Consider the following 20,995-nt stretch of genomic DNA (forward strand, 5'->3'; position numbering starts at 1 on the left):
AGGCGGGGAGAAGGTTGCGCCGCCTCTGTCACCTGGACCCTGTGGGTAGCCGAGAGAGGTGACTCTCCGGAATCCCGGTCTAACTCCTTCGCCGTCTTTCTTTCTTTTTTTTTTTTTCTGTTTTGCTTCTTCGACTTCTGCCCTTTCCACTTTGGAATGAGGTTTGTTCGGTCCTCCAAGACGGACGCTGGACCTAAAGCTTTTCTAAATTTAGGCGGGTAGGGGGATGGGAGGAATAGCCGGGCTTGAAGAGGCAGCCCCTCAAGAAGGCGCCTCTCAGGGGGGACGGGACGCGACGGGGCGGGGAGCTGCAGGCGCCCCAAGGTCAGGGGAAAGGCGGGGGTTGGGCTTAACCCTGCAGCTGGGAGGGCTTAGGGCAGACCGCAGCGCTGTGTCCTGATCTCTTGTAAACCCAGAAGGGCAGATGGACCCGGGCGGGTTGTGACCCACCCGGTTGTGGCATTAACAGGCAGGATTCTAAACTGTTTGGAGGAGGAGCCGTTTGGCCGTGAGGCGGGAGGTGGAAAACATTGCGAGTTAATGCTGGCTACCCTCTCCCCTGAGCCTGGCCTCAGGCCCCAGGCGGCCTCTGCGAGCCTTAGGCCCCATGCAGGTGAGGTTTCTTTTTGCCTTCTCATTTTTGTCTTCAGGAAGGTGGGAAGAAGTAAGTTGGGATGCTCTGCCTCAAAACGAAGAGGACCCGCTTTCTTTCTTATTAGAAAGTCTCCTAACTACGGAGCTTGACGACCTGTACATCACCAAGTTGTACTTTTTCCGTTTTCTTGATGAAGAACAGACTCAGACGCGTTTAATTATTTAAGTCTATCCAGGTTCACGTCTCTTTATTCCATAGTAGTTTCAGGCTTTCAGGTGGCTCACAGGGTTGCTTTTTTATTTTCTCTTTTAAAAGATTTCATTTATTTTTACGCATGTGAGTGCTTGCTTGCTTGCATGTATGCATGTACACCGCGTGCGTGTGTACGTGCCTGGTGTCCATGGAAGCCAGAGGAGGGCATCGAATCTTCTGGAACTAGAGTTATAGATGGAAAAAACCTCAGTTCCCTGTGACCGCAACACGTTTTCTCAATCTTGAGCCTTCTCCCAACCCCTGTGTCTTAGTCCTTGCATTAATTGGTTGTGAATGTAGTCATTTTTTTAAGACTTCTCCTTGAAATGGTTATTCTTTGGGACTGAGGCTCACCAACGTCCTGAGGTTATTTGGTCCAGTGTTGAAAATGTGGAGGTGAGATTATTTGGTCCAGTGCTGAAAATTGGAGTTCCTAGACAGAACTGAATTGTTGGTTTTGTTTATATAGTAATTGTGGCAGAACGCCTGTACTTGTGTGGACAAGATGATCAAACTAAATTGGAAATTATAAGGTGCCTGTCAGAGTTATAATCTGACCTGTGGCATTGATGCAGTACCAAAAGGTTTAGTCTTACTGATTGTACAGATAGCATGAAGCCATAATCTTGCCAATTATTAAAGACTATTGAAAGATTTAAATTAGGCCAAGTTGAAATTATGGTCCAGTTACAGTTACACCTTTAGGATTGGGACCTTTAGATACACTAAGCCTGAGCTGACTGCCATTTTTTTGGATTCTTGGATTATCTCCCTTATCTGACAGCCCTCAGCATTTTCTACCACGAACAGATTCTTTTATCTGGTGCTGTAGGCTAGTAGTCAGAGTTTGTGCTGTACGGAGATTCTTTTTCTCTAATTTACTCACAGGAATCTTAGTGTGTTTCTATCTCCTGGTGATTTCTTTAAAATAAGCCATTTGGTGAGGACAGACCTTTCTTGCCCACTTTTCTCTTGAGCTCCAGTGTCTTTCCTGTCTCTGGATCCTGTTCTTCAGTTAGGAGATGAGGGGTTGAGCTCAGAGAACATGAGGGCTGTACAAGGTGGGTGTGTGGGTGGCAAGGAAGTCTGCCTTACCACAGATCCCTAGTTTTTACATAGGAATTGGGAGAGAGACACCCTACAGCAAGAAATTCTTTTAAAGAAACATTTGAGATGGAGTGTGGTTTCACTTGTCTTTAATCCCAGCACTCAAGAGGTAGAGGATCTCTCTGAGTTTGATGCCAACTTGAAGTTCCAGGCTAGCCAGACCTCGTCTCAAAAAAAGAACACTTGAGAAGCAGTTTCTGTACTCTGATGACATCTGCCCAGGTTCTTGAAGAGGACCAGGAAGACAGGACAGAAGTGAATAAGGAAGCTGATGGAGTCAGCTGTTCTTGGGGGTAATAAGTGTCCAGCAATTTTCTTTACCTAGGTGGAAAGGAGAGAATCTAATCAGTTACAGGGCGCCTGTAAAAATAAACGGCAGTATGACTTAAGACCTAGCATGTACAAGGCCCTGGTTTGTAGACAGTGATCATGCCCCTTATTAGTAAGGCTATTGAAAGCTGAGTGCTTCTAGCGTGGCATCTATAAAAGCCAAGAACAACGAAAATGGAGACTACAGAGAGCTCATTCTTAACTCATTACCCCCCAAAGGAGAGGACAACTCACAGGCCCAAGAGGTGGCATTTGTGCCGTGAGAAACAAATGTCTTAGATGGCTTCCCCAGAAGTAGATAAGAACTGTAGAGTGCCCTTTGCTATTCTTGTTCCCTATTACAGATGAGGACATAACAATTTTTGGTCAGGCTCACACAGTTTGGTGGGAGTGACTCAGCAGCGCCAAGCATAACCAGCTGTTGGCATACTGATAAAAGAACAGCTCAGGGGCTAGTCTGCTGCCACCGTGAGTTTTGATTGGGTGCCACCTGAGTCCCAGCAGACACTGCTTTACTGCACATCCCCATGTAAATTGCCTTTATTGGGGTAGAAGCAGAAGCCTCTTGGTTTAGATTTATATACTAAGGTTTTATTTATTTGTTTGTTTAGTTATCTTTTGAGACAGGGCCTCACTACGTCACCCTGGCTGTCTTGTAGCTCTTTGTTATAGACTAGGCTGGACTCAGATTCACTCACAAAGATCTGCTCACCTCTGTGTCCTGAATGCTGGCATCAAAAGCGTGCACTGGTGTAGATTTATAATAGCGTACCCACTTAATGGTTACTAAAACTTGGTTGTGTCTCGGGTGTAGGTCAGTGGAGCCCTTAAGACCTAGCATGTGCAAGGCCCTCGGTTCAACCCAAGCACCACAAAGAAAACGACACCCCCCCCATACTATGCCAAAATTAAAAACCTAGTATTTGTCTTGTTTTTAATCTTCAAGTAGTTCAAGATTATTGTGCAAGTGCTAGCCAGTCTTCTGGGAGAAGGGTAAGAAGTAGAAAGAGGATCTACGATATTGCTATGTGAGATAAGTCATTCTGTCTTCAGGTTGGTCAGAACTCCTAGGCCTGTCTGTAACTCCAGTTCCAGGGGATCTGACACTCACACAAATGTACATGCAGGCAAAACACCAATGCACATAACATAAAAATAAGCCATTAAAAAAAAAAGCGCCGGGCGGTGGTGGCGCACGCCTTTAATCCCAGCACTCTTGGGAGGCAGAGCCAGGCGGATCTCTGAGTTCGAGGCCAGCCTGGTCTACAAAGCGAGTTCCAGGAAAGGCGCAAAGCTATACAGAGAAACCCTGTCTCGAAAAACCAAAAAAGAAAAAAAAAAAGCATCAATTTTCCTTCCTCATTGCTAGTCCTGTGCCTGACTCATCCTGTCTCTGTCTCTGTCTCTCTCTGTCTGCCTGTCTGTCTCTCTCTCTTTCATACATACCCCATCGGAGGACTTGTAAACCCCAAACAAACCATTTTGAAGAGTCCTGCATGGGACTGGAGAGATGGCTCAGTGGTTAAGAACACTTGGTGCTCTCGCAGAGGACCTGGATTTGGTTTTTTTTTTTTTTTTTGGTTTTTCGAGACAGGGTTTCTCTGTGTAGCTTTGCGCCTTTCCTGGAACTCACTTGGTAGTCCAGGCTGGCCTCGAACTCACAAAGATCCGCCTGGCTCTGCCTCCCGAGTGCTGGGATTAAAGGCGTGCGCCACCACCGCCCGGCTGGATTTGGTTTTTAACACCCATATGGCAGCTCACAACCATCTCTAACTCCGGGTCCAAGGGATGTGATGCCTTCTTCTGGCATGCTTGTGGTACATATGAATACATACAGGAAAAACACTCATTCACAGGAAAAAAAAAAAAGATGAGGCCCAGTGGCTCACACATGCAGTCCTATCACCTAGAGGCTTGAGAGTCAGGAATGAATTTGAGGGCAGCCTACACTGCAGAGTGAGAGCCTGCTTTAAAACAACACCAGGGCCATTGATGGCTCGGATATAAAGGTAGTTGCTGTGCAACCTGTCTGCTTCAGTACCTGGAGCCTTTGACCTTTGTAAAGCAGAAGAGAACCAATCACAGTATTCGAAGTTGTATCCTGCCTGTATGCACAATAAATAGTAATAATAACAACAACAAAAAGCCATGCATTCCTTACTCCAATCCTAATCTAGGGTGTAGAGTGTAAACTCATTCTTTTTTTTTTTTTTTGGTTTTTCGAGACAGGGTTTCTCTTGTAGCTTTGCGCCTTTCCTGGGACTCGCTTGGTAGCCCAGGCTGGCCTCGAACTCACAGAGATCCGCCTGGCTCTGCCTCCCGAGTGCTGGGAAGTGCTGGGATTAAAGGCGTGCGCCACCACCGCCCGGCTGTAAACTCATTCTTAAGAGTTAGATAGCTGGGCAGTGGCACAGCCTTTAATCTCAGCTTAGGAGGCCTCAGAGGCAGTCAGATTTGAGTTCCAGGCCAGCCTGGTCTGCACTGTGAGTTCTAGGATAGCCAGGGCTACACAGAAACTCTGACTCAAAAAAAAAAAAAAAAAAGAGTTGGAGGTCTTCAGAGTTTTCAGAGTACAGGTTCCTGAGCCAGAGTGGTGATTTTGGTTTCCACTCAAAGCCTTGTGTTAGGGACTTGATGTACACAGAGAGCTCCTAACTGTACATGAGACCATAGTGTACATACTTAAACTAGCCTTTGTCTGTTCTTTTCTTTGGATCTCTCTCTCTCTCTCTCTCTCTCTCTCTCTCTCTCTCTCTCTCTCTCTCTCTCTCTCTCTCTCTCTCTCACACACACACACACACACACACACACACACACACACACTGGCAGTCTCTGTATAGTCCAGGCTGCCCTGGAATTCTGTGTAGAGCAGACTGGCACTGCCTTTTGGACATATGGAACTCAGTCAGTGCTGTCCAGTAGAACTATTTTTTTACTGTTTAAAGAGCCTATTAAAGCAAAAGTTTGATAATTAATTTTTTTCCTCACTCAGTTATCAGTTCAGTTATTTCAAAAGAGCTGAGGGCTGGAGAAATGGTCCAGCAGTAAAGAGCACTTATTGCTCTTGCAGAGGACCTAGGTTCAATTCCCAGCACCAATATGGTGATTATCTGCAACTCTAGCTACAGCGGATCCATTGCCCTCTTCTGACAGCCATGGACATCAGGTACACATGTGTACATACATGTAGGCAAAACATTCATATACATAAAATAAATCTTAAAGTTAACAAAACAGTGCTGATGGTAATCTGTTTCACAGAAAAGAACTGCAGACCTACAGTATCTTTGAATTTTTGTTCTTTGCTGAACCTTCTTTTTCCTAGGGTCTAAAAACAAGTCATTTGTTTTTGTATTTTGTGAGTTATTACATACTTTTTTGTCATTTTAAGTAAAATAATTTAGGACTGGTGCTGTTCACTAGACAAGGTTTTTGTTTGCTTGTTTGTGTTTTCAGTATATAAGGATCAAAATGTCCTTTTCTGCTGGGCATGGTAATGTATGCCTTTATTTCCATTACTTGGGAAGCAGAGACAGGTGGATCTTTGAGTTGGAGGCCACCCTGGTCTACATAGTGAGTTTTGGGACAGCCAGGGCTACATAGTGAGATCTTGTCTTAAAAAAAAGTTGGTTGGGCAGTGGTGGTTCAGCACTCAGGAGGCAGAGGCAGATGGGTCTCTGTGAGTTTAAGGCCAGGGCTACACAGTGAAACCCTGTCTCGGTTGGGAAGGATCAAAAAAAAAAAAAAATCCTTTTAAAATTTATATTTTGTAACATTTCCTACAGGAAATTTACAATAATCTTTTTTTTTTTTTTTTTTTTTTTTTGAGACAGGGTTTCACTGTGTAGCCCTGACTGTCCTTGAACTCACAGAGATGTGCCTGCTTCTGCCTCCCAGGTGCTGGGATGAAGAGCGTGCACAAGCACCACCCGACCTTACTCTTGATTTTTAAAGTATATTTAATAATTGAGTGTGTGGAGGTCAGAGAGCTACTTGTGAGAGTCGGTTTTTTCCTCCGACCATGTAGGACCTGAGGCGGAGCCCTGGTTGTCAGGCTAGGCAGCAAGGGCCTTTGCCTGCTGAGCTACCCCACCAGCCCCCTGATGGCTTTTAAATGGCCATAACCCCAGCAGGGTAAAGCAGCAGCTGTTGATTGCCATCTGGGCAGCCTTTAGAGAGTCCAGCTACAGTTCCATCAGCCTTCAAGCAGATAGCTGGAGACTCGAGTGTATGACGTAGTTCTGAGTCCTCAGTCTCCAGCATGTCCACAAGTTTAGTACGATGAATAGGTTGCATTGCTCCAATGAGAACAAGCTGCCCTTCACCCAGCATGTGCTCTTGCTGTCAGAGGCATAGAGCCACATGGAAACAGGAGCCCGTACTGCACAGCAGGCTTTTGTGTAGTACCGGTGGTTGTGCATGAAGATGTTGCGGATTGTGGACTCCCACAGTGTATTTATACTGGCCATGTAGAGATGGGAGTGGCTGCCGCAGCAGTAGCTGCAGGACTGCAGCCAGCCTCTTTCTGGTGAATGTGCTAGGAGCACATTGGGTTGCCGTGACTCAGCCTGTGAGGAAGCTGGCTTCAGTACTGAAGAAGGCTGGTACAGGAGCAGCTGGGGGCTGGTATATTAGGCAGATCTTGGGAGGAGTGAGGCCTGGCGCCCTGAGTGGTCCAGTGAGTACTTGGTCTTAGTTGAACAATATGGCTGGGAAGGTAGTAGGCAGCATGGCTGAGTCTGGGGTAGCTGCGTGAGGTAACCTGAAGGAGGTGTTGTCTGGTCAGAGTTGGTCACGGGGTTGGGCACAAATTGTTTGTACATTGGCTGTTCTCTGTATGTTGGTAGTTAGGTAGTCCTGGCACTCTGTTTAGCCAAAGCTGCATATGGTGACTCCAGTAGAGCTTCTGTAGTGAAGGGACTATGCTCTTCAGTGTAATCAGATAAGGCTTCACATTGTGGCTAGGCTGATCTGAAACTCAGTGTAGCCCAGGCTGGCCTCATGTGCAGTGATTCTCCTGCCTTAGTTCCCTGCATGCTGGCATTATAGGCATAGTCACTATGCCTGGCAATAACTGGATTTTTTTATTTTTTTAAGTTAATAATTTTGCTTTATTGAGACAGTCTTTCCTTGTTAGCCTGGAACTCACTGTACAGAACAGAGTTCTGGGATCAGAAGTGCAAGCCATCATCCCCGCAGGATATATGGATTTTAAAATTTGGTTTCTTTAAATGTAAATGGCCACATTATTTGTGGCTGCCATTTTGGTCACGGTGTTCCAGGCAGGTGGTCAGAGAGCTGTTCCTCCTTTCATTTATTCCTGTTTTCTAGTTTGGGATTAAAATCCTTCTGATAGCCCCTAATTCTTGTAGATAGTCTAAATAAACATACACTCTCTCAGACTGAGAACACTTGCTAGAGAAAGATGTGATTTGTTTCCCCGCTTTAACCTGGCAGTCTTAACCAGCATATCTGTCACTGAGCGATAGCCCACTGCAGTGACGTACAGCGCCGGTGGTGTGGCCTAAGCAAAGGAATGGACACCTCCTCCACCCCCACGAGCAGAGCATTAGAACCTCTCGCCTGTGTGATTCCATCTTGTGTGTATTTCAGGGCAAACAGGCAGTCAACGTCCCCACTTCAGTGTTCTGTGGGGCAAGTGGAGATTTGGAATTATAAATTTCAGGGGATGCGGCGAGGGGAAACTGAGTCTCTTGTCACTCCGTTCCTTTCCCTGTAAGGCTTGGCCTTACTAGCTGTCTCTGCTTAGTGCCCAGTACTGGAATGCTAGAATTCCTCCCACTGGGATGTCGTGGTGGACTAGTTTTTTAGGCTAGAGGGTAAATTTTGTAGGTTGTTGTGGTTTTTCATTGTGTCTACGAGCTCCGTAACTGGTTATTTTTCCTCTTGTGTTTACATTTCAGGAAAAGGAGAAGAAATGGCAGTGATGACGACAGCCACCTCCCACCCCAGACCAAAAGGAGCAGTAGGAACCCCATCTTCCAGGACTCCTGGGACACAGAGGTAGGCAGGTGACCACAGGCTCAGCTGCATGGCCTGCTCTCCATTGCATAATTGATAGGAGTTCATTTGTTCAGAGAGTACCTCCCCTGCCTTGATTGGTCGTTTCCATCCATGATGCTTACTTGTCTCATTTTGAGGCAGAGTTTTGATGAGTAGTCGTGGCTAGCCTGGAAGTCAAACCTGGTTGGCCTCAAGTTTGCGGCTGTCTTCCCTCCTTAGTGCTAGGGTCACCCCGGGCCTGTATTGCTCCTTGAAGCAAATCCTCTTTGAGGAGTGGTGGCTGCCCTGCCAGGTAAGCAGTGTGTACGTGTTCATTTTCACACACCCCCACCCATCTATAGTAGTTTCATGGACCTCGGAAACCCCTTTGAATCCTCTAATTTTATTTCCACAACCCATTTCCTGGTAGCTCATGAACTGTAATTGTCCTCAGGGGAGACATATTTGTTACTTGATTCAATAGCAGTTGTAAGCAGCAGAGTGTGTACAGTGTGTGTACACAGATCCCTTTTTGTCCTGGGATTAAAGTCCTGGCACAGATCCCCTTTTAAAGGGTTTTCATTCTTCAGTGTGTTCTAGAAAGTGTTCATCCACAAAGTTGGGAGGTGTAGAGAGTGTGGTAGAGGTGGGGATCACACTCTCAGAGTTCTTTGCAACTTTTGTTTTCTAGAAAGAGTGCTCTGCTGTGGGAACATTTTTGGTGCAGTTGGGAATTGATAAGGCTGGGAACAGAACTCAAGGTTGAAGTGCTGAGGGTAAATCATGCCTATACATTGTGGCCCCTGACAGTTGTCATGCTATAGTGACAGACAGTAGGGTCTTTACACACACAGATCCTGCTGATTTGGTTCCCACTAGTAGGATTTTCTTGTATCTAGACTGAACCACCAGTCCAAAGTCACCAATGAGGGGACACTGCCCTTCATGTTTCAGGACCAGTTAATCTACAGTGTGTTCCTGACATGAGTAGACTGGAGTTCTGATAGCATTTCTTTAAAAATCTTAGTCTCCTTTTTTCTTTTTTGAAAAAGTGTTTAACCTGCTTGGGTGGTGATGGCGCAGACCTTTAATCCCAGCACTTCAGAGACAGAGGCAGGTGAATTCTGGGAGTTCAAGGCCAGCCTGGTCTCAGAGTGAGTTCCAGGACAGCCACAGAGAAACCTTGTCTCAAAAACAAAACCACAAAGTGTTTAGCCAAAAAGCTGTTGAGCTCTTGTTGAATGGGATGATTGTGGAATCCTGGAGATGAAGGAAACCAGAGATCAGAGTATGCCGTGAGCATCTTAAGTTAAGCAGTAACAGCCACGGACTTGCCGCCATTCTGTCTGTGGTTTTGATGCGTTAGAACAGGATTAAAAAAAGTCGCCTTTTTTGACTTAAAAATTGGTTCCCTTTTTAAAGATTAAAAGATTATCTTTACTTATCTTCGTGTGTGTGTGTGTGTGTGTGTGTGTGTGTGTGTGTGTGTGTGTGTGTGTGTGTGTGTGTGTGGTGTTCTGGGGGTGAGCACTGTGGAAGGCAGGGGTCGACCTACACAGAGGCATCGGTCAGTTCTCTCCCTCCACTGTGGAGCTTAAGAATCAAATCAGTTATCAGACTTGGGGCAATTGCCTTCGCCTGCTGAGCTGTCTCACTGGACCTGGTTTTGTCCTTTTTCTTTTCTTTTTAATATTTTTTTTGTTTTTGTTTTGTTTTTTTAAGACAGGGTTTCTCTGTGTAATAGCCCTGGCTGTCCTGGAACTCACTCTGTAGACCAGGCTGTCCTCGAACTCACAGAATCCGCCTGCCTCTGTCTCCCGAGTGCTGGGATTAAAGGCGTGCACCACCACCGCCCGGCTGTCTTCTTTATTTTTTACTTACGTATATGTGTGTGCCTGTGTGAGTTTATGTACACCACATGATTGGAAGTGCCTGCAGAGGTTGGAGCGCACCAGCTCCCCTAGAATTAGATAGGAGTGCTTGTGAGCAACCTAATGTTGATGCTGGGAACCAAACCCTGGGCCCTCTAAAAGAGTAGTAAGCACTTTTAACTGCTGGGCCATGTCTCAGGCCCCTCTGTTTTCTTAGTTTAAGCACATGCATTTTAGTATTGGGGTTTTTTGTTTTGTTTTTGTGTGTGTTTGTGTGTTTTGGGTGGGGGTGGATAGGGTCTCTCCCTGTAGCTGTTGTTATCCTGGAACTTGCTATGTAGACCAAGCTGGCCTTGAACTTGAAGAGATTCTACCTGCCTTTACCTCTCAAGTGCTGAGGTTAAAAGTGTGAACCACCATGCCAGGATATATTGCTTACTTGTAGTTTGTAGAAAATACCCTTGACTCAGTTTCTACCATCCATGCATTGGTGTCCCAGAAGAAAATGGTGGCCTGTGACTGAACTGTTGGGTCGCATATCTTTTTCTTACTCGTCCAGAGAAGTTCCACTGTTGAACCAGTTGGAAGCAGCAGTCTGAAGTGTGGACTAGCTGGTCCTCATTACAGCTTAAGGCCGCTGTAACATGGCAGCTCGCCCAGCTTGGCATCTTAACCATTACTTTCAGTGTTGTTTGCTGGACAGAGGCTTCTGTGCTGTGCTGAGCTGCTCTGGGCTGGGGTGGTGAGTGACCTGGAGAGGCAGAGGGTCTTCTAAAGTGGGAAGTGAAGCCCAAGTGATTGACTTCCCCACTGGAATAGCTTCTGTTTGGAGCATAAACACAGCTTTGGAACTGGGCTGCTGTGGCACATGCCTTTAATCCCAGCACCCAGGAGGCAGAGCTAGGTGGATCTTTGTGAGTTCGAGGCCAGCCTGGTCTACAGAGCGAGATCCAGGACAGCAAAACTACATGAAGAAAACCTGTCTCAAAAAGAAAAAAAAACACAGAAAAAACAGCTTTGGAGACATTTGGTTCCTTTCTAATAATTGTATATAAAAGAGAAGAATAAATTACTAATATTGTCATTTATGTATTAAACTACTGGCTTAATAAAAGTAGTAACCTCTTAATTCTAAGGCTGGGTCGACAAGATTTGGTTCCTTTAGAGTGAGGTAAGAACCCATTTCCTGTGGCTGGAGAGAGAGTTCAGTGGTTAAGAGCACTGGCTGCTCTCCAGAGGACCCAGGTTCAATTCCCAGCAACCACATGGCAGCTCACAACTGTCTAACTCCAGCTCAAGGGGCTCCAACACCCTCACACAGACATACATGCAGGCAAAACACCAATGCACATAAAAAACAAAACAAAACCATTTCTGGGGATTTCTTGAAATACTAAAATAACTTTAGAGTTCTTTTTCTGTTAACTTAACAAGCCAGTTAGACTCAGAGGGGCTAGTCTTGCTGGTTTGAGTTGTACTTGTGCACATGTAGGAGTGATGCTCTTCCACATAGCTTTAGTGTCTATAAATTACACTAGATGTTCACATGCAAACCTGCCTTCTGGTACTCGGGTGTGTGCCCTGTAAACAGAGGTTCTACATGAATAAATGAAAGTGGTACCTTTTTTTAGAGTGCAGAGTCCCCTCACCAGTGTTTCCCAGAACCGAGAGATCATGGGAAATAGACTGGAAAGATGTGGAGCTGCAGCAAGTGGCTTTCCTAAAGCAGCACGTGCCTCCTTGCGTTTGCAGGAAGAGAGGAATTCTGGTGCTAATACTGAAGCCCCAGGAATGTTTTTAGTAAGAGTAGGGAGGTGTGCCCAAAATAACAGAAGCAGGGAGGGGGTCCACAGGGTTTCAAAGTCACTGCTGTAACTCAGAAGAACTAGCGGTTAGGCGACAGTGGGGATGTATATAGCATTTATTTATTTATTCACTTGTTCATTCATTCATTCATTCATTTACTTACATGTAGGACCTAGAGCCTTGCACATGCCAGGCCAAGTGCTATACTGCTAAGCTATATCCCCAGCCCGGTTTAACATAATCTTTTTTTGTTTTGTTTTGATTGTGTTTGGTTTTTGTTTTATTTTGTTTTTTTCCTGAGACAAGGTTTGTGTAGCCCTGGCTGTCCTCTGTAGACCAGGCTGGCCTTGAACTCACAGAGATCCTCCTGCTTCTGCCTCTCGAGTGCTGGGGTTAAAGGCGTGCGTCACCACTGCCTGGCTAGCATAATCTTTTAAAAAGATGTTTTTAATTTTCATTTCATGTGTAGGAGTGTTTTGCTTGCATGTATATCTGCACTATGTGCCTGTGGAGGTCAGAAGAGGGTGTAGGTTTCCCTGGAACTAGAGTTACAGAAGGTTGTGAGCCACAATGTGGTTACTGGGAACTGAACCCAGGTCCTCTGCAAGAGCAGCCAGTGTTCTTCGCTGCTGAGGCATTCCTCCAGCTCCCAGTGGGGCATATTTTAGAAATGTTTAATATCAAAGTGATCATTTTTAATTTTGCTTTAAATTTAGATTTATTGTCTAATTTAGTATTACATTTACTAATTACCATTACAGTTATTTAGCATATTACATGTTTAATGTGTATGTGTCTAGGTCAGAGGACAACTGTGGGAGTTGGTTCTCTCCGCCATGGAGGAACCATCTCCCTGGTCATGGTTGGTTTTTCTAAGACAGGAGAGCCCACTCAGGCCTGGAACTCACTGTAGCAGAGCCTAGCCTTGAACTTACTTTTTGTGATCGTGTCTCCACCTCTCAAGTACTGGGACTGAAGGCCCAACTAAATAAAGCTCTCAATTTTTTCCATCTTGAATCTTTTTGGGAGTAGTAGGTATTTGCTAAAATACAGCATTGTTTTGGCTAACTCTTGTGTGAGGATTTAGGGTTGTTTATAACTCTGCGACAAATGAACTTTTGAAATTACCTTTTTTTTTTTTTTGAGATAGTTTCTTGGGATAGCCAAGGCTGGTCTTAGACTTCTCATCCTTCTGCCTCTCTTTCTCTCTGTGGGATTACAGGAGTGTGCCATCATATTGCCATGAGAGGGTTTTCTTTGTAGGTTCATGTAAATTGAAAGCATTGGTGAATGTGGAGATGGAGGTGAAGAGAAACTAGGGCCTGAAAGATGAAAATGGTTTTTTCTAGATGGGCATAGCATCGGCCAAAGTGTGACACACCTAGTCAGCACTCAGGAGGCAGAGGCAAGCAGATCTCCAGACTGGTTTACATAGTGAGTTTCAGGACAGCCCGAGCTACACAGTGAGACCCTGTTTCCAAAACAAAACAGAATATCAGCCAAACAAAAAAACTCTAAAATGCCCTCCCTTCCTCCCTTTGTAATAAAGGGAGGAAGCATGTGGTTCTCAGTGATAAATACACACACATTCTGGTTCTGATTATTTTAGTTAGCATATGTTAATTATACATAATAATAGGCTTCCTTATGACAATCTCATGCATACATGCAAGGCACTTTATCATATCGACTCCTCCTCTCCCTTTCTGTTCCCTTCCCACCCAGATACTTTCCTGTCTTCGATTATTTTTTGGTTTACTATTTTTGATGACCCACTGAGTTTCATTAGGGTTGCTGCAGGATTGTGGGTGAAGTTATTATAGGATCATAGACTCCTTGCAATGGATGCTCCATAGAACGTGTTGGGACCTTGCCCTGCAGCCATTAACTATAGATACTCAGGGAGGGATGAAGCTTTGTGAGCTCCCTCCCCCACAACTACCATTGTCCTGGGGTAGGGGCTCATAGGTCCTTTCTCTCCATGACAGAATGTTGACAGGCCCAATCTTTAACTTTTAAAAATGACATTTATTTATTTAGTGTAATACTTACACAGAACAGTGAACAACTTGTCGAAGTTGGTTTTCTCTTTACACTCTGTGGGTCCTGACTACTGAACTCAGGTTGTTAGGCATGGTAATAAAGTACCTTTACCCCTGAGCCATCTCACCAGCTAGACAGGTCTGAGCTTGCACAGGTCTTGGCCAGTAAACACTGATCCTGTGAGATCCAGACTGCACAGGTATTCTACCTCACTCCAGTCCTTCCTCTGACTCCTCCATTCTCTCCTTCTCAACCTTTGATGTTAGAGAAGAAATGATGTGTAAGTCCCACGTGTGGCCGAGTGTTTTACCAGACTTACGTAGCACTTATCTGTAGGTGGAAACAGCATGATTGAGATGGCAGTTGGATGGGTACATGAGTCCATTAGCTTCCCTGCTGAGGCCTAGGACCTCCCCAGCCTCCAGCCTTTGGACAGATTTGTGGTACCCCTTGGAGTAGGTCTCCAATACATCCCGCGAGGTTGGTTACCTTCTTACTGACTCAGTGCCGCCGTTGGCAGCAGTGTGTACTTCTTGCCTGGCCGCTCAGTAGTGTAACATTGAGGGTCCACAACTGAGTTCTCCCTCAGCAGCCTGCATAGCATCCTCCAGCAGTGAGAGAGCTGGCCATCAGGGAGGAGGCTTCCATCCTTGTTCTAGCTTGATCTCTCTGTGTCCTGTACTCGTTTTGTTGGCTTTTTGAGAGTCTCATAGCCCAGATGGTCCAGGCTGGCCTTAAACTCCTGGTCTTCCCGTCTCCAGAGCGCCGGGATTACAGACATGGACTGCCACACCTGGCTTCATTCTGAGTTTATGAAGCAGAGAGACTCCACAGTTAATAGGCTTGCTTGGGCTGCTTTCTAAAGCTTATGACTAGAAAACAGTACTTAGAGGTGTTCAGTTTCTGCCATGGTGTAAAGGGGTTATCATTCGTTTATTTAAACTAATGTCACAGCCTGGTAAAGATAGAATTACAAGCAAGCCTACCCGGGGGGCAGCATCTCTGGTGAGGAGTTTGAGAAAATAAAGATGACCTTCTTTCGTGTATTCATTCTCTGCATTGCAGTTCCTAGATCTTTGCCGTCTTCCTGTCTGTCACCAGCTTGCCAGGGTCCCAGAGGCATCTGCTGGGTTTTCTTCTTATCTTTGTACCTCTGAGCCTGCACCTCTCTGGTCTGCCACTGTGCCCCTCTTCCTTCCTACCTCACCCACCTGCAGCTTCCTTCCCTTCCCTTCCCTCCCCTCCCCCACCTGTCTTTGCTTGTCTGTAGCCCTGTGGTACTTTCTCAGGCACCTTCCCTTCCTCCTTCCCTTGCTAAACTCTGTGGGAGTGTTGATATTCAGCAAGTGGTTCCTGGTATCTGCTGCTCTTAAGTGTATGCCCTGTGTCCTCAGTCAGCTGGGCATCTCCATCTCCCTCCAGAGCCCTCCCGTCCCCCTCTTGGGTATGACACACACCTTCAAAACTTCCCAGTCCCTGTGCCTGCCTCCTGCTTGGCCTATGAGGAAACATCAGTGGGCCTCTTTTCTGTTTCTCCAGATCTCATCATACACCAGAGCCCTGGGATCCTAACTCCCTGGGATAGATCTGAGCATGACCTGAGTGTTGGGAACCTCTGCTGTGCCTCAGTGGCTCTTGTAATCTAGCCATGACCTCTCTGTGGGTTTTCTGTTTCATCAGCTCCTGACACAGTCCACTTGTACCACACTGAGCTTGTCACTCTCAAGACATTCTTCTTCTGTATGAGCTTTGAGTTTATGCTGATTCTCTTGGTTTGTCATTTCCTGCCTGTTCCAAGTTTTCCTCATCCAGTGGAGCCACTGTTAGGAGCTTTTCCCATGCTTACCCAGCATGCACCACTGCACTTCTCTCCCAGCAGTAGCTGTGGACTCTGGTTGTCTGTGGATGCATTACCACCATTTTTCCCAGTTGAGCTCAGTAAATATTTACCAAGTGCCTGAGCAGCCCTGGTGACGTGCTCATATCATCCGGTTTGCATAACAGGTGGGCCTGAGTACACCAGAAGCCCACAAGTGACTGCAGAATTTTTGTTCAGGACAGCGCCCTTCTGGCTGCACCGTGCTGCCAGCAGTTAGGAGGATATAATGGCTGCCCTGTTTCCACAGGTTTTCAAAGCAGGACTCTTCGGAGTGGTCAGTGCTTCCATGAGGAGGTTATTAGCAAACAGCCGGGAACCAGTTTGGGTAAAAGAATTGGTGTCTTTTCAGATGCAGGTGTAACAAGGATAGTTCTGGACAGGGTGGCAGTTGAACTGTGTTCCATCGCATAGGAGCATCTCCTTCCAGCCATCTGATACTGAAAGTTAGCATCACCAAGCGAGAGCAGCTTCATCAGCCACCTGTGGCTGGGAGGGCAGTGGGGCCGACAGCACAAGGCCACTGTGACTGTGCTCAGAGACTGCCCAGGCCTGCCTGCCCCCAGGGAGCTGCCGGACGGGGCTTTCCACCAGTTGTCCATTTCCGATTTCCTTCTGGAGGGTGAAGGAAGGCCTCGGGGAGAGAGAGCCACAAGCCTGAGAGTCCTCGGTAGTTATGTGTGGAAGGTGAAACAGCCTTCCTAGAGTCTGACTGACAGTCAGTCAGTAGCTTTTTCAGAGTCTCGGTCTTGAAGTTGGAAGTAACTAAAGACCTTACTCTGTTTTGTAGTAACGTACTTTACTCATGGTTATTTTTCTCTCTAAATATATTTTTTGGTTAAAACTTTTAGAAAATAAAAATAATGGGGTCTGGAGAGAGGTCTTAGTGGTGCTTACTGCCCTTGCAGACCTGGTCAGTTCCCAGCATTCACAGCAGCTGACAACTACATGTAACTCCAGTCCCAGGGGACCAGATGCCCTCTCCTGGCCTCCTGGCTTTTATATGAATGTGGTGCGCACACATACTCACTCATACCCACACACACCCTCACACCCTCACACTCGCTCCTGGGGGCTTTAGAAAAGGAAAAGAAAGCAGTTAAATACAGTGGAAGATCCAGATTCTAAACACCTTGCCACGAGTGTCTTCCAGACTGGTTTTTGATGTATCATAGTATGTATATGGCAAAGAAAAGGTTTTTAAAAAACAAAAATATTTGTTAAATTTTCAGAATTTTATAGTGATTTGATCATATCACCCTCTTCCCCCACTCTTCACAAGTCTACCCCACTTCCCTACCCACCCAACCTGTGTTCTTTCTCTTAGAACAATCATTGAGCCGGGCAGTGGTGGCACACTCCTTTAATCCCAGCACTCGGGAGGCAGAGGCAGGAGGATCTCTGAGTTTGAGACCAGTGTCGGCTACAAGGTGAGTTCCAGGAAAGGCACCAGAGCTACACAGAGAAACCCTGTCTCGAAAAAACAAAACAGAACAAAAATCATTGACTCCAATTTGTGCTGCCTTAAAACTCTTGGGTATGGGGAAAGAAAAAAAAAAAAAAAAAAAAAAGACAGGGTTTCTCTGTGTAGCCCTGGCTGCCCTGGAACTTGATCTGTAGACCAGGTTGGCCTCAAACTCAGAGATCCGCTTGCCTCTACCTCCTGAGTGCTGGGATTAAAGGCATGCCGCCACCACAGCCCGCCAGAAAAATATTTTTATGTGATTTTTATTACATTTATTTGTTGTGTATGTGTGTGCACATTCGAGCTACAGCTTGTGTGTATGGAGGTAAAAACAACTTTTAGGGGAATTGGTTCTCTTCCAACACATGGGACCCAGAGATCAAATTCAGGTTGTCAGTCTTGGCAGCAAGTAAATACCTTTATTTGCTAAGCCATCTAAGCCAGCCTAAGAAGAAAAAACAAAAACCAAAAAACAAACAACCCAGATGATACATTATATGTAGGGTTTAGTCTAAAGAAAAAGTGATTTCTTAAGTTTCTGGCATCTCTGGTAATGGTGAGGATAATTTTGTGGTACATATACATGTAATGGATGTATTACAATTTAACCAGTTCAGCTGGATGTATGCTTGTGAGACAGTTTACCCATGACACCATGAGTTGGTTTGCAAGAATTAAAAATGAACTAGGAAGCAAAAAAATGAACTGGAGCATTGGATGTGGTGGCATATACTTATAATCTCAGCAGTGGCAAGCTGAGGCAGGGGCGATGCCCATGCAAGGTGCAGCCCAAGAAACCCCACCAAGACCAGCTAGTTGGATGGATACTGTTAATGAGCTCTCATCTTTTCTGAATAATGTCATTTTGACTGTTACAGTTTGAAATACATACAACTTGACATGCAATTTTGACTTTACTAAAGACTTATTCTAGTTCTTGCCTTAATTTTCAGAAAGTGCCTGTAACGAAAAACAGTAAAGAAAGCAGACTAAGAGGAGACAGAACTTTTTGCTCGGTATGTTTCTGATCTAGGGTAGTGACCTACTTAAATATTCATGACCTTCTCAAAGTGTAGGTAGCCAGTCTAGGCTGTTAAGGTAGCTTAGGAGAGGCCTTTGTAGAGTAAATTTTTTGTTTTGGCATTGGCTTTAAGATTTAAAAAAATTAACTCCAGCTGGGCGGTGGTGGTGCACGCCTTTCAGGAGGACCTCTGAGTTCAAGGCCAGGACAGTCTGCAGGTGAGTTCCAGGACAGCCAAGGCTCCACAAAGAAACTGTCTTGAAAAACCAAGGGGGGAAAGAAAAAGAAAATGAACTCCAGCCAATCCTGCTGCCTGATTTCCTTATACTCCTTTTCTTATTTCTACTTTAATTGCACAGACAGTACCTGTGAGCACTGGGTATGTGCCTGTGCTAGACAGCTCAGATCCTGTGGACAAGTGTGGGTGTCAGGTGTACCAGTAGATGCTTCTGAGCAGTGCATTCTGGCTGTTTCAGGTGACTTATCTGTGTGCATATTAGTACCGAGAGCTAGGACTTAATAGTCACTTGGAAAGTATAGCTCTGGAAGCTTTTATAAACCTATTCTTTATTTGTTCATTCATTCATTCATTCATTCATTCATTGAGGCAGGGCTTTTCTGTGTAGCCTTGCGCCTTTCTTGGAACTTACTCTGTGTCCCAGGCTGGCCTCGAACTCAGAGATCTGCCTGCCTCTGCCTCCTGAGTGCTGGGATTAAAGGCGTGCGCCACCACTGCCTGGCAAGACAGGCTAATTTTTAAGTGTATTGTGTGTCCTAAGCGGTTACAGGACATTATTTCTTGTGCAAGTTGTCAGTTACCTTTGTCAAGAGTTTGTAGATAGGGCATGCCTTTTCTGTCCCCTGAGCCAGTAGCTGATACTTTGAAGCTGAGAACTAGCCACCTTTAGTTGCTGGGAGTGTTAGGATAAGTGGTTAAAGCAGAGAAGTGAAGAAATCAGATATACGTAAGGGTGTGCAGTCAAGGTCCATGCTGGAATTAGACCCAGTACTTCCTACGTGACAGGCTGGTTGTGTGTGTGAAGCCCAGTGTTGGGAGTGCATGAAGTAACCAGTTTCTTTGTGGCATTTCAGGATAGACTTTCGGGGGTTGTTCCTCCTCTCCCCCCTCCTGCTTATACCGTGTTACCCCGCTTTCATGTCTCATGTGTTCTGTTACACCGTCCACTCTACTTAAAACCTCTTCCCTTCTCATGATCCCTTTCTAGTTGCATGAGCTATACCCACTGTCCACATAAAGTCTGGGATAGCTTAATATCGTCATTTTTAGATCCGTTTCATTTTTTTTTGCCATATGACCCAGAGATACCACTCCTGGGCATCCTACCACAGAAGCACTTGCACGATTGTGTTTATTGTTGCTCTCTTCAGAGTAGCAAGGAAATGGAGTCATCTTAGGTGTTCAAGAGATGAGTGAATGTAAAAGCACGGGACACATACACAATGGATTATTATTACTATTATTATTATTTGGTGGTGGTGGTGTTTTTGGAGACAGGGTTTCTCTGTAGCCCTGGCTGTCCTGGAACTCTCTGAAGACAAGGATGGCCTCAAACTCACAGAGATCCACCTGCCTCTGCCTCCTGATTAAAGGTATGTGCCATCACCGCCCGGCTCACAGTGGGATTTTCTTTAGCCATTACAAAGAAGACTTTTTTTTGTTTTGTTTTGTTTTTGTTTTTTTCCCCGAGACAGAGTTTCTCCGTGTAGTTTTGGTGCCTGTCCTGGATCTCGCGCTGTAGACCAGGCTGGCCTCGAACTTACAGAGATCCAGCTGGCTCTGCCTTCCAAGTGCTGGGATTAAAGGCATGTGCCACCGCCCGCCTGGCCAAAGAAGACTCTTAATAGGGCGTCTCATTTTAAGCCCAAGTAAAGCCTTTTTGCGGGAAGACTGGCTGATATGACCCTGGCCTTTTCCTTCTCTTCCAGTCTTCGAGCAGCGACGGTGGTGGGAGCAGCAGCAGCAGCAGCAGCAGCAGCATCAACAGCCCGGACAGGGCCAGTGGGCCAGAGAGCAGCTTGAGCCAGATCATCCCCGGATCCTGCCCCAGCACCCCCCAGCCGGTGCCCGAGCAGTCTGCACTGTGCCAAGGCCCGTACTTCCTTATCAATCAGACCCTGAAGGAGGCCCATTTTCACAGCCTACAGCACCGAGGCCGGCCTCCAACATGATGCTCCGGCAGTTTCTTGCCTTCTGTGAAGGGACAGCACTGTGCAGATTGGATATTTCAACTTAATGATTTGTTTTTAAAAGTTGCACACAGAGAAAAAAATGCCTGTTGGCTTTCAGTCTATATTTGAGTATTGGGTCAGCAGGCAGCTGTTTACTTGGGGTTTTCCTGCACTATTGTGATTTCAGAGGGCTTGGGAGCAATTTTTTATAGAATTCTTTGAGAGAGGGCAATCAAGTCCATGTCATGGCAGTGTCTGAGGAAGTCTCCCTCTGACTGAAAACCACATCTGTCAATTAGACATTGTACTGTAAGAGCCTCTTTAAAATGTGGGATCTTCAATTTTTTTAACTCAATAAACTAGTAAAGAATATCTAGTTTCCATGGGAAAAAAAATTTAAGTTTTCTCCCCAAATAAGAAGCTTGACTCAGTCTTG

At 45.7% G+C, this 20,995-nt stretch overlaps 1 protein-coding gene across 4 annotated transcripts in view; it reads left to right on the top strand.

The window, feature by feature from the left end:
* Fam104a (family with sequence similarity 104 member A) overlaps positions 1 to 20,931 on the top strand; it is a 21,389-nt gene extending 458 nt beyond the window's left edge. The window contains exons 2-4 of one of the 4 annotated variants that reach the window (XM_052758542.1): positions 8,209 to 8,308; positions 18,302 to 18,364; positions 20,317 to 20,931. In XM_052758542.1, coding sequence (XP_052614502.1) covers positions 8,209 to 8,308; positions 18,302 to 18,364; positions 20,317 to 20,559 — 406 coding nt within the window. In that variant the 3' untranslated portion in view covers positions 20,560 to 20,931. Of the gene's footprint in view, positions 1 to 47; positions 162 to 8,208; positions 8,309 to 18,301; positions 18,365 to 20,316 lie in introns of those variants that run through there. The other 3 variants (XM_052758541.1, XM_052758543.1, XM_052758540.1) reach the window with 3 other exon arrangements.
* Positions 20,932 to 20,995: the final 64 nt, after the last annotated feature.

This window comes from Peromyscus californicus, unplaced genomic scaffold, assembly GCF_007827085.1.
Source record: "Peromyscus californicus insignis strain IS unplaced genomic scaffold, ASM782708v3 Scaffold_3__1_contigs__length_106647218, whole genome shotgun sequence".
Classification (NCBI taxonomy): domain Eukaryota; kingdom Metazoa; phylum Chordata; class Mammalia; order Rodentia; family Cricetidae; genus Peromyscus; species Peromyscus californicus.